Source organism: Argiope bruennichi, chromosome 11 (genome assembly GCF_947563725.1).
Source record: "Argiope bruennichi chromosome 11, qqArgBrue1.1, whole genome shotgun sequence".
In the NCBI taxonomy this organism is placed as follows: domain Eukaryota; kingdom Metazoa; phylum Arthropoda; class Arachnida; order Araneae; family Araneidae; genus Argiope; species Argiope bruennichi.
In genome coordinates this window covers 77,847,544-77,861,929 of record NC_079161.1, presented here as the reverse complement: position 1 = coordinate 77,861,929, position 14,386 = coordinate 77,847,544, and the positions used below count along the sequence as shown (strand labels likewise).

The following is a 14,386-nucleotide window of genomic DNA, read 5'->3' as shown; positions in this document are numbered from 1 at the left end:
AATTAATTAAATTGAAATTAGAATTAAAATGTCATTACATTTATATATATATTCACATGTGTGCTATGCAGTTGATGACATGAAGTCATGCACAAAAGAAAGAAAATCTTGATACAAATATTTAAAAGCACTGACAGTTATTTAAGCTTCAAGATGGGAAGATATTTATTGTGGAATTATAATTGTAATTCAAATTATATGACATTTATCTTTTAGTTAAAAAAGAATTACACTGAATATAAATGAATTCCTGTATTGTGAAATAGACTATCACATACAACATGTGTTTAAATAAATATAAAACATATTTTAAATTATGAGAAAGTTATTTACTTTTATTAACATAATATTTAGAGAGGCCTCGATATCTTTGCTAAATTCTCTTCATTCATTTTTCATCTTACATGTCCTCAAAATATGTATAAAAAATAAAATTAAGATACTGAAAAAATAATTTACAAATTTCATATGTTTTCAGTGACAGTTCCATTTAATATAAGAAGTATAAGAATAACATTTGTTTATAGAAACATATATTTAAAAAAAATGAACTAAAAAAATTACCTCCATAGTTCTAAAAAAACAAGACTTATTATCCTATTTTATTAAAACCTATGTGTCTTGCACTATTTACTACAAGTCCTCATAGAAACAAATAGTATTCTTAGTAACTATTATCAACTTTTTAACTCAAGACATTCAAAATTCTGGGAAATTTTGGCCATAAATATTGAGTAATTCAATTAGCTTGCATATATATTTTCTGGGAATTTCAGTTAACTTTAAAAATGTAGGAGCACAAAACAAAGGATATGTTTTTATTATTAATTTATTAAAAATAATTTGTCTCACTGTATCATTTTGAAAAGTTACTACAAATATCTTAGGTTGTGCAGTATTAAAAAAATTGTTGATTTAATTTAATTAAAAGTTTAGCAACTTATTGCGATACAGATCATTATTTTACACACATAAGATTACAATTTAGGTATACTTACAGGTAATGGAGATGAATTATTTGCAGAAGATATTTGCTCAATGTAAAGAATTTCAGTAATTTGTCTGAGTCAATAAAAATATCTTTAAAAATTTTAGAAGAATTTTCTAAACCTAAAATACCATATTAATTTACTTTTCTGCTTTCTAACTGACCCGTTTCATGTTTGCAAATGCAAGATTGCACCTATTTCTTCATGCATCAGGAATGATATTTTATAAAGTTATGTATTCTTAATGACAATGCAATATTTCCAGAATTTGATTATCAGTTTTAATTCCATATTAAGATAATGCCACCTGTAAGATATTTGAGATAACTTAAAAAGAAAAAAGGATCAAAATATTTTTAATATGCTTCTATTTGTGAACTAAAGGAAAAATTTCAAAAAACTGGAAGTTAAATAAAATGTGTCATTGAAAATTTAATAAGAAAATCTAAAAAAATATTAAGAATATGATTTATTACATTCATAATATATAATTCTTTTTAAGTCACCAGATTTTTAATAACCAAATTTTCTTTTTTTATTAATAAAAGCACGTTAATTTTTTTTCCAATTCTATTGTTATTTAAAGAGGATACTTAACATTTTATACAGCAGTTCTAAAATTTATATTCATAATTTGTTGTAATATTGCCCATATAATTCATCTTTGAAATATATATTTCCTCTGAAACAAAGTATAGATGAATATATTTCAACAATACGAGAATTCTGTGAATACAAAATCCTATACCTCCTCCCTTCAAAATTTACACAACAGCCTTTTGCAAGCTATCTATTCACAGACATTCAGAAAACATCTTGTGTAATCATTTGGGTTTATTTTCCCTCTTTCAGCGATAATTTATGAGTAAAAAGAAAATTCAGAGCTATTAGTTTCATATAAATAATCTTTTATTTTATGTAATTCTATGATTATTTTGTCATTATTTGATATAATTACAAGGTTTTCTTCAATGAGTCAGTTGATAGGGTTTAATATTTTTTACAAAACGTAAGTTTTATTTTAGATGTATAAATTTCAAATATATAAAATTGCAATGTACCTATCTCCTCCCTCTCTCTCTCTCTTTTTTTCAGTTTTGCAATATTGTAAATTTCTGAATTTTCCATTTAGTTTTGAAAAGTTGATACTGAAGTTAACATTATATATGATATTTTTATTAATGACAACATTTAAACTATAGCTGGAAACAAAATGAATGTTTGGAATTCAACAGTGCTTAAACAAATTTATTGAAGACTTCTTTATTGCTTAATTCGACTATTTGGAATGTAAGCATATATTCTACCACAGCATTTAGAAAATACAAAAAGTTTTAAACTTCACAACCAGCTGTTAATAATTATGATCTTATTTATAGCTGTACTTCAGATATTTGCAAATTGCTTACAGTAAGGCTACAAACAATGTTTGATATGAAAACTGGAAATGAAAGTGATTTTAACATAACATAGCTATTTGCTCATGTACTAAAACCTTATTAAAATATTTCAAAAAAAATTAATAAGATTTCTTTTGAAAATACTTTTTCTATTTATTTCTAAGCATTTGCTTTCCATTAGGATTTTTTAAAAAAATATTTATTTATAGTATGAAAATGACAGATAATAACAATAAGGCATCAAATATAGTGAGGATTTGAGGAGTTGGCAATTGAACTTCATTATATAAATACATTTTGCTAAGAAAGAATAATGTATAACAAAATTACTGCAAAGAAATAATAAGATTATAATAATACAATTTTTTAAAATTAAGTGCATTTTCACCCTTTCCCCCCCCCTTTATTTTTCCATTATTGATTTTTCAATTATATGACATGAAGAAGTAAATACTAAACTAGATCTGGAAAATGTTGATTTGCGTCTATTTTATACATACTCAAAACAGACTTAACATCACACAATCCTTAGGTTATATCAACCAAGTCGTCAGAACCATGCTATACTACAGGATTATATTCCATTTCCAATAAATATCTTTTACTTTGTAAGCATAATGTATATAAATATTAGTCAGGACTTGAATGTCCCTATAATGGACTGGTGTATATTGAAAATTCAGTTCTAAAAAGTACAGTTTCTATTTTACTTGCATCGCATATTTCAACAAATACCTAGTTTTCATATCCATTTTATATAATAAGAAAAGATTGATAATCTTTATTTATCTATATTTTCTTTCCATATTCTCTTTACAAATGCAGAATAAATTATTGCAATTCTAATTTTGTCTGAAAACGTTGTCGAAATCTCTGATACAAAACAAACATGAAAACATAAATGGTAAATAAAAATTTAAATAATTGAACAAATTTTAATAAAATGTGCGGAAGTCAAGTAATTTTGGTAATAATAATTGTTTTGAGAGATCATAAAACTTAAAATTGTGCTGTTATCTTTAACTAGAAAAGTTTTAATAACTTCAGTTCAAAATGCTCACATTTAAGAAGCCCTGGATAAAATGTTTGATTTCATGAATCATTTAATGTAATGTACAAATTTATATAATTAATGCTGATGCTAAATTTAGTAGTTTGATTTTTGTTATAAAAAATAGGACCTTCTTCTCTAACATACATCATATGTTATTTACATGTGAATGATATAAAAGAAACAAAACAATTTTTTAAAAAAGCTGCAATTAACATAAAACTATTTTAATCATTTAAAAAAATTACAAAACATCTTATTTATATTTACAAATAATTTCCTTTTAATGTGATTGAATATTTACAATGTTATTAAATAAATCTATAAATGCTACATACAAATTACAGAATTCGTGAGCTAAATATTGGAAAACTTCGCACTAATTTGTCCAGTTTTGTTTGGAAAACTTCACTGACTATTTCTTTTCCCATTTTGCATTCTGGATTTTTAACCACATACTCTACATAAACCTAAAGTAAAAAATTAAAAACAATTAACATTTTTAACGAAATACAAATATCAATAAATACACTTTAAAATTATTTTGAATTTGTTTCCTGGAAATATAACCAGTAAAAATTTATGAGATTCAAATTATACATAACGATTACATAATAGGAATAATGATCGCTATAAATTACATTATCCAGAATACAATCAGAATATTACACTTGATAACTTAAATCACTTATTATTTAGTAAAGCATAAGAGGAGGATATAAATTTGAAATACAATTTAATATATAGCATAATGTTAAATAATAATAATATAATATTAATATGTATAATTTCATTAGAATCAAAAATAAAAAAAAGAAACAAATTTGTAAGAAAGCATATTATTAGGAATTTTGCACATTCAAGTGCAACATCCTACATAACTGGCAGGCCACATAGGAAAGGTTTAGTTTTATTAAATGAAATGAATATATTAATATTTGGAAGATTCAAGCTAAAAAGTTTAGTACACCTGAAAATAGCAGCAGTTATGTTCACAAATAATGACAAACTATATAAAATGGTAGAACTGTTTTGTTATGTGAAATGAAACGCCATCTTATAATATTTTTACTCTATACATGAACTACAAACAATGAATACTTCATTTTATAAAGTCTAATGAACTAGCAAATTAAATATAACAATATCTGAATAAAATAATAAAATCTTAAATATGAGGAGAATAAGACAGCATAAAAAATTTAAATTGATGTTTTTTGAAATGAAAAGATGGAATAAAGCAAATGTCATTGAAACAGTAAAGCATAAAAATACCCTTCCACTAAATTTTCAATTCTTCCATTTCTGTTTTCCTCTTAAAGATCTTGTGAACCATATTTGCAAAATTGATAGAAGTAGCATTAAAAAAATATAGAGTAAACTTAATATTAACTTTGTACATATATTTTCCCTCTTTCTTGGATATTGTGATGAAATAAAAGCATGTGTTTTTCTGAACATTTCTTGCATCCGGCAATACAAATAGCTTCAAATATTTGGATTTCTCAACTCAAGTTGAAAGCATGTAGAAAATATTAATAATCTCATTACTCATGAATAGTATAATACATATTTTTAATTGTTAGTAGCAATATAAAAAGAGGTCCTTAACATTAAATTTCCATTTTTTAAAAATCATTATACAAAATGTCAATTACTGGTATTTCAAACTAAATTTCAGATCAATTAATGGTTACCTCAAGGAAACATCATATGTTCATTGGAAGGGGGAATATAACTTGAAGTAACTATTGAAAAAGTATAAAAAAGTGACATTCAAAGCTTCATCACTTGATTAGTTTCCAAAAGTACTGACTCCCCCCCATTTTAAATGTAAGCACATACATGACTAATAAAGATAGACTGTATGAAAATTTAAGTATTATGATTTTTTTCCCCTTTATAATATTGGTTTAGTAAAAAATATATATATATAACTTTTCGCATCAATTAGAATAGTTTTCCAATAGAAGTATATGTCTATCTTCAATAGTTTTAAAGCAACATTAAGGAGATTTTATAATTTACTATACATAGATGTTTGCATAAAAAGTGTACAGCAACTAGTCTGATGCTATGTTTATCTATTTGGTGGAAGAATCATAAATTAAAAACAAGGCTACTTTTAAGCATTATTGCAGATGTCTCATTTATCTCTAATCAGCCCTAATAAATAGCTGCTTATCACATGATACGAACTAAAAACTAACATAGTCCTTAAATGAATTATTCGGTTTTATTTTTTTATTATTTTGTCTTATAGTTTGGAATAAAAATTAAGTAGACATCACATTTTCATTTACATAACATCAATTGTAAAATCACTTTTTAATTTTCTGCATTCGGAATTTGTAAATAAATTATGAATTTAAGTTATAAGAGAGATTACAATTATTGCAGTTGTAATTACTCTAAACTTTCTGAAAAAGGAAAAATTAAGCATTTAAAATACTACATGGGTAATTACAAATATATTATTAAAGTATGCTAAAATGTTTCACATCACAAATTTTCCAAGATAATCATGGCTAATGGATATTTCATAAATTTTTGTAATCAGGCTTTACATTTTTTACTTTTATTTTAAAAAAGAAATAAGAAATGGTAGAACAAATTGATAGCTAACATACCTCCCTATATATTCTTTGCAAAATTTCACGAACATTCATAGCATTGATATCGGTGTTCATGATAAATTTCAATCCAGTGGCAGTTTCATAGAAGTTTAGCTTATATTTACTTGTACGATAATTTAAGAAACCCTCTTTGCTGAAACAAAAGTAAAATATTTACGAAATGCATGTAAATAGTGCATAAAAAAGTACATAATCAACATCACAAAAATAAATTTAAAAATAATCTATACTGATGTAGAAAAGTGCATGTCAGACAATATAGGATTTTACATAATGTAACCAAATTTGGCAAAATGTATTTAAAAGGGTAAGAATATGCTAATTGGAATATTTCTAAAAAGATTTAATTAAAATTTCAATTAATTTAAAATTTTAATTTTTTTCCCAATACCTTACAAAAATATTATTGCCCCAAAATGATTTTCATACTATCATAAACTTTTAAAAAAATAATCATTTTTTTTTTTTTTAAATTCTTACCATTAGTTTTTACGTAATTTTTTTCTCTGTCTTATTTCAATTAATTCCTTAAAATTTTTACTCATAATTTGCAGCAAAACTTTTCATTGTGTAACAATTTTCAAATATTTTTAATGATTTCTACAAACACTTGTGCATTTTTATTTCATTGTTAAAAACTAAGGAATGGAGATGTGATTTATTTTTTATATTCTTAGATAAAATCATAATGATTTTTTTAGTTTCTGATTTCTATTAATCATTTTTAAATCTATAATTAATGCTCACCTATTTTATATATATAAACACAGGAAATATAGTATTTGCTGAATGTTTAAGCTGATTATTTATTAATTTTATCTGAATCCAGCTAACAAATAATTGGATTAATTGCATTTTAAATCAGATGAAAGGACAACAAGCTGGGTTTCTAAAATCCTGCTTTTAATTTGAAATGAGAAAATAAATAGTTGAAACAAAAATAAATAGGGAGAGAACAAAAAACATATAAGTCTACTAAGACATTAAAGCTTTACAATCTATTGCAATAAAGTTTTAAATATCTTTTTCAAAGGAATTTGAATAATTGAATACTTATTCAATATGTAACACAAGCAATGTTCTAAGCAAACTAGTTGATTATCAAAGTTGCTAGTCTTTAATAAATCTAATATGCTAAATATATTTTGAATATAGCAATTACATTAAGAAAAAAAAAAATTAAATCTGCCAGGAAATTATAAAACCTTTAACTAACCAATCCACTGGAGAAAGCTTCAAAACAAATGATTTTAGTGAAAATATCAATCCATACATCAGCTTCATTTCCTACAAAATAATAACACACATAAAACAAAGATTGAAATATTACAAAAAAAAAAAAAAATGATAGAAATTATATTTGATAAAGCAGAAAAATTTGCCTCATTTAAAGTTCAGCATAATAATAATAATAATAAAAAGTTAAAATAAGTTCAGCATAATAATAATAAAATTTAAAAAAAAAAAACCTCTAAAAATGTGAATTATAAAATCTAAATTTAAAAATAAACACAAAAGAGAAATAATTTTTAAGCGAGACATGAAAGTAAAGATTATTTTCAAATTTTCAATAATTTTAAAAATAAAAAAATTAACTAATAAGCAATAAGTAATTTTAAGTAAGTAACTATTTATATTTCAAAAAGGTAAACATTATAAATATAATAACTTCAATTAGTAAATAGGTATCCCTAGTAATTTTAATAAACAAGTTCTATACAGTACTTTTAACCTCAATTCAGTAAAAAAACTTCAGAATAAGCATTACAATTTATAAGTTATTATGTTTAAAAGAAAAACAAACTTTTTAACAGAATTTTTTTTTTTTTTTTTTAATTATTGAATATGTTTTACAAGAGTAAATATTTTGCACAAATAAAGGGTTTAAAAACTATTTACTTACAACTCAGGAAGGATATCTTTGAATGCATATCTTTAAATAATGAAAACATTTTGGAAATTCAAAAAGAGCAAATTTTTATAATTTTTAGTTTCGATTTTAAATTAACAGATAACAAAGTCAAATAACATAGGATAATCTAAATACGGGGGTGGGGGGGAATTTGAATTGCTGATGCATTTAAATTAAAAATATTCAAATCAACCAATCTCCACTATATTTGGCCCTTTACAAATGATGCTAAATTAGGTGCTTTAATGAAGAGAATGTTAATTTTACTTAATCCAAGATATAAAATTATAGATTGGAGCATCTGACAAATATGATCTTTAAAAAGTCCAAGACATTATAAAATATATTATTCGAATATTGAAAACTACAGTAAAAAATAAAATAAAGAAAATTTTAGATCAAGGAAAAAAAAAAAAGATAACTTTTTTAGTAATAATATCAATAAATTTCATAACTTCTCATAAATAAGAATTCTAGAATTATTTTCAGTAATTGGAAATTTAATTGATCATAAACTTTAATTCCACTGGTTAACAAGAAAAAAATTCATTGTTTATGTAGATGCTTCTATTTTTAAATGCTGTTTAAAATGTTATACACCATAGCAGAATCAGTCGCTGCGTTCAGAAGTCATTAATGTGTATTAATGATAATAAACTTATATTTAATTAAGGATTTCATAACATTTCTTCATTTAACAAGTTAAGATGTTTCTCTTTTGTTCCAAAAAATTTAATTAATGATGTACATGTATACACATACTGAGATACAAAAACAGTCTTTCAATTTGTATTAAACATCAATGCAGAAATATTTGAAAATGTCGTCCCAACAAGTTTTCTGGTGTTCTAAACAAGAAGTATTCAGAATATCAAAATGTTATCAATGAATATCATCATTTATTTATTTTAATAATCTGAATGCTAATATAGCTATTTAAATCAAGCTCCACCCCCCATATGTATATAATACATTCCTATCTTGATTTTAAAAGTTCTCATCTATTCCAGTAAAGTGTTGATTACAGAAAATAAAATTTTTGAAGTATCACTGAATTTTACTCCCAAATTCTCATTTCCAAAGTAAAGTGAATAGCCATTGCACTACTTTATAACATTATTACAATTTTAGTATATTGAAAAACAGTTCCATAAGACAGTGCAATATTTTCATTTGCTTTGTTACCTCATCTTTTGACATTCCTGCCTGCCTCTTCCTATGCCATTCTGCATAGTAGATACAAGATCCAGCAGCATTGAAAATATACAGGTTATAGATGGTCATGCTAAAGTGAAAAAATAATTTTTAATTCACATGACTGGAAAATATCAGCTTAATTTTTTTTTAAGTATAAAAGCAAATACATGTATTCAAATAATGGCAAATGCCTTTAAAATTTATAATTTTTCACGATTAATGTAATATATAAATGTTTTAACAACTTAATCTCCAGAGCTTGTAACATAATATTTTTTTTTCCTTGTGAACTTCTATTCCTACGGGAAAAAAAATAATTGGAAGAAGTAAAAATATAATTTTTATTAATTAATACGAAGCATGCTGCTTAATGATCTAATATATTACTACATTTTAAAATGTTAACATAATATACATTTCCACAAAATATATTGATTCAACGAAAGGCAAGGATAAGGCTATTACTTTTAGAACAAACTTCCTATCCTCAAGCAAACAGAACTTCTTTTATATTTTTCAGTATATGTGGGAGTTATGTAAATATAATTGTTGTAAAACAATGCAACTTGGAAGAAAATTTTATTATAAATTATTTGACTTGAATGTAAATTACTCAAACATAGGAGTAATACAAAAATAACAATAATCCGATTGACACAATAATACAGTCACAGAGAAGGATGCGACAAAAAAAATTAACAAAACAGTCCTGAAATTAAAAAAATAATAAATAGAAAAGAACTTATGAGAGAACTGTCAGTACGCTGATCTACTATTATTACAGACCTCCGAGAATATTTCTGCTCTAAGCGTTACGATTCACAGAAGAAATAAGTTTAATCCTTTTTTTATGTCTTTATTTGTGGCAATACAAAGTTTTCCCGCTGTATTTCAATTTCAAAACAAACTTATCCATCGGATAAACTTATTTCGATTGATTTTTTAAAAAAGGTTTCTGGTGTATGACTTATTCCACAGAAAATTACAACAATAAGAAGGCCTTAGAATTCATTTAAAATGACAGCTGCTGAGAAACTTCAAGAATGGATTGTAAATGAAACGGGTTTTCTATTCGAAAAAAGTTTGGTAAGCATTCCTGATGTGTCAACATTAAGTCGTCTCACAAAAGGTAAAAATAAGAAAATTTGGGACTACATAGTGACTCACGTTCATTCAAAGTGCACAGTTCAGAAAGTGAAGCGGATATTGAAATTAAAACGGGATCAAAGTAATCCTGAAAAATTATTCCCCAAACCTGCTAACGATTTTTCCAAACTTCATCAAGAAATAGCAAATGCTGAAGATAAACAAAGATTTTTAAAGAATTCTGTGTCAAACATTAAAAAAGAGATTATTTCGACAGAAGAATATCTTCGAGATATCCGTCATGAAACTGACAAAATTTATCAAAAGACTGCGATTTTACATTTGATAACATTATATTATCAAGAGAAGACTGTTTTGCTGAATTCTTTGCATAATCGCCTATCTTTACATCTTACAGATGGAATTTGCAAACAGAATGCAAAATTTCTTCCTTTAAATATAGAAGCTTCAGCAAAGAAAAGTTATTCCGTAATTCCTGATGAAATAAATCCAAGAGTTAAACATCTTTTGGCCCAGACGGAATCTTTAGTGGTTAAAAAGTTTAGAAACTCTCCATGTATTACATCATTTATTTTTAATCTTCAAAAATCAGTCATTGAAGTCTTCAAGGGGGCTTTGATGTGTGATTTACTCCTTATTCTTAAAGAGCAGTCTAAAACATCTTATGTGAATATGTTAAAAAGACTTTCCGAATATAAGAATCCATATGACCCATCTTTAAAAGGTTCTTCAAAGCGAGATTCTGAGAAATTGTTACAGGAATTAAAATTTAATTATGTGAATATTAACTTCTCAACTAAAAAGATTAAAAATGATATTTGTAAACTCATATCTGAAAAAGATTCATTGCTAATGTCTAAAATTAACCCATTTTCAGAAGACGTTGAATATCAAACAAAATGCCAGTTGCTTTATAAAATAGCTGAAAATTTAAGTCTTGGAGAGAGCATTTCTTACCTGGAAGAAATGTTATGTAATGAGCAGATAAAAATAAATAGTTTGAAGAAAATAAATGCTACTGAAATTATATCAAATGAAGATATAATAGCTATCCAAAATAAATTTTATAATGATTTTGATACAATGTGCTTATTGCAGAGATCAGTTCCTTCTATGCTGGATTATATTCTAAAATGCTATATTGATATCCATAGCTATGTAAATGAGGAGTTATTTTTGATTATGTCAGCAGTTTTGCAAGAATTTCCCCAAGAACTAGAAAATGAGCTAAAGTTTGAAAATGAAGCTTTATGGAATGTTTTAAGGAAAAACGATGTTATTAAACCTTTGCTTCAAGGAACTCAAACTTTAGACCAATCAGTACCAGATGCTTTTTGGAATCTGGTTGGTGTAGCTCCATTTAAGAACATCATGGAAGTATGCCAAAATGTTAAATTGTTCAAAGATTATATTTCTTCCAGTAATAAAGATGATTGGGAATATGATGAAAAGAGATTGTTGAATGCATGCAGAAGATATGATAATTTGATGAATATGCTATTGGAAATAGAAAATATTTTAAATACCTGTGAGGAAAACTTAGATATTGGTTTAAATTACAGAAGTGCGATACAGACAGCTTTGGAAGAATGGTGGAATCAAAGTGCACAATTTATACCAGATATAGTATATGATAATAAAACATTAAAGATGTGGATAGATATTGTGAATGCTGCAGATGGTGTAGTTTAAATATTGAATTATTGTATTTGGGATACGTTTTGATCACTGCTATAATAATAGAAGTATTATATCCCATATCAACATTTATCTCTCGTAAATTTTGCAATATGATCTAAGTTTTAAAGCAGATTATTTTAGATTTATTCATTTAATAGAAAAATGCTGAATATTTTTCTCATATTTAATTATGTAAATTAACCTGCTCAAATATTCTTAATTGTTGAAAGCTGATTTGAATTATTATTGTACTAATTTTTAATAATTATTTTTTATAAAATAATTGCTTTTAACCAATTTTATAAATTATTGGAATGTATTATGAATTATTAATGAATGTATATTTCAGGATTTGTTAATAAAGCTTTTTAATTTAAATTCAGAACATTTGCTTCTGCATTGAATCTATAAATTTAATGGCAGTAGTGAAATTGTTTTTATGAGTGTGCTAAAAAGTAGGAGTTATTTTTATTTCATTTATTATTATTATTTATTTATTTGTTTATTTTTGCTTTTAATGGATAATATAATTGTTATGTAATCTTGAAATAATTTTTTTCTCTTGGCAAATTATCTACTAATTAGAACCATTTATATAGAATAAAAATTTAGTTAAATAAATCAACTGATAATTAAGTGTTAAAAGTAATATAATGTTAATAAGAATGCTTAAATATAGTAAATTTCGAAACTAGCAAAAGTGAGTAAAAAATTGTTTACAAAATTCAATTTGTACAAAAATCCAATTCCTTTTTTAATGTGTAAAAATAATTACAAGTATATCTGTAGATAACGTTCAATGTTTTAAAATAAGAATTATTAATTCTTGATTACTAAATACTATATTTTACTGCAATACATCTCATTAAATTTGATCATTGCCAAAATATCCCTATGTTATAAAATATTTTAACATTGAAGTATGAGAATAAATTTATATGATATATTAATAGAATAGAAACTGTTGAGAAACTAACTTCAAATTTTGTAATATAAAATACTTGAATTTTTTTTCTTTTGTCAGAGAAAAACCTATAATTTGTTAAGAAAATGTAGTTATTCAAAATCTTATAGTCAATTGTTAAATGATAAATGATCAAATTTACATATTTGACTAATCTGGTTTAAGGTTACAAAGCTAATATAAAGAAGCATTAAATTAATCTATAGTTAGATTTAAGATAATGTACGCATCTTTAAATATGGAATACCACCTATATTCTGTAAACTACATAGTTTATATAACTTGATATGTGATGAAATCATATTACTTTCCAGTTAGAGCTTAAAAAATGAATAAAAATAATTTAATTCAAATTTATGCAGTTCTTAAAATAATTTTTTAAATTTTCGTCCATTTTATATGTTTGAAATAAGTTTTTTCTTGATGGAATATGTTGGATGGACAGTGTTTGGTTGTACTGGTCCCTTCCCCGCATTTCCTTAAGATGCATGAAAACAATTTTAAAAAATGGAATCAACTTGAAATAATATTTGAAAAGTAAAGTCCTTGCTATTATAAATATTGTTATTTTAATTGCTTGTTTAAATCATTTAAGTTTTTAAAGATTAATTTTTATTTTCTTGCAAATGTTAAAACACTTGAAAATCATTTTTAAAAACTTTATTATACATATACATTTTAAGAATTTTAAAATATTGTGAAGTATCAAAAAGTAGAGATTACTTTTAATTTCTTTGCACTGCTTAAAAAATAAATCAAAGGGTAAAAAAAATTCCATATTGATAATACTTTGAAATCAGAATCTGACTGATGGTTGGTAGAAACCAGTTGAAAACTGTTTATGAATATAGGAATACATATTGACTTGCTATATAAAAGAAAACTTATCATCAACTTAATCAAAAAATGAAATTATGACTGCCTTCAAATAAGGATCCTGGCTATAATGAACTATAAAATAGACTTTTGAAAGAAAGATTCTGAAGCCTTAATATATCAATTATGAATCTAAGTATTTCTATCTTTCTTGAAGAGTATTAGAAAAATAATCAATTTTTCAAATCTAAATGCATAATTAGAAACAATTAATAATTACATTCTCATATAAAAAATGAAAATATTTTAATCAGCAAAAGGTTGTTTTAAAGATTTTGATTAATCTGTTTTAGCCCTCCAGAATTTAAAATTATATATATCATATTAGTATATGAATATGATAATTCTAAAATGTAACAAGCTAAGTAGACGAAATTTCATACATGGTATTTACACCAAAATTATAAATTTGTGTCGAATTTTTGTCAAAATCAAACTAATAGTTCAGTCTTTTGATGTGCCTATCATATATATATGTAACTAAGAAATGCAACAAATAGCATTTATGAAATTTGTTAGGTAGTTTTACCAAAATAATTAATCTGAATCATATTTTGGATACAAATAGTTAAAC

At 24.4% G+C, this 14,386-nt stretch overlaps 1 protein-coding gene across 1 annotated transcript; it reads right to left on the bottom strand.

The window, feature by feature from the left end:
• Positions 1-3,651: 3,651 nt before the first annotated feature.
• On the bottom strand, positions 3,652-9,912 carry LOC129957603 (trafficking protein particle complex subunit 1-like). The gene is made up of 5 exons (XM_056070021.1): positions 9,651-9,912; positions 9,174-9,273; positions 7,293-7,363; positions 6,071-6,209; positions 3,652-3,910 (listed from the first exon to the last, which is right to left on the bottom strand). Exons 2-5 carry the CDS (start codon positions 9,270-9,272, stop codon positions 3,782-3,784), a joined length of 438 nt encoding a protein of 145 aa, XP_055925996.1. The 5' UTR covers position 9,273; positions 9,651-9,912; the 3' UTR covers positions 3,652-3,781.
• Between the last annotated feature and the right edge of the window lie 4,474 nt (positions 9,913-14,386).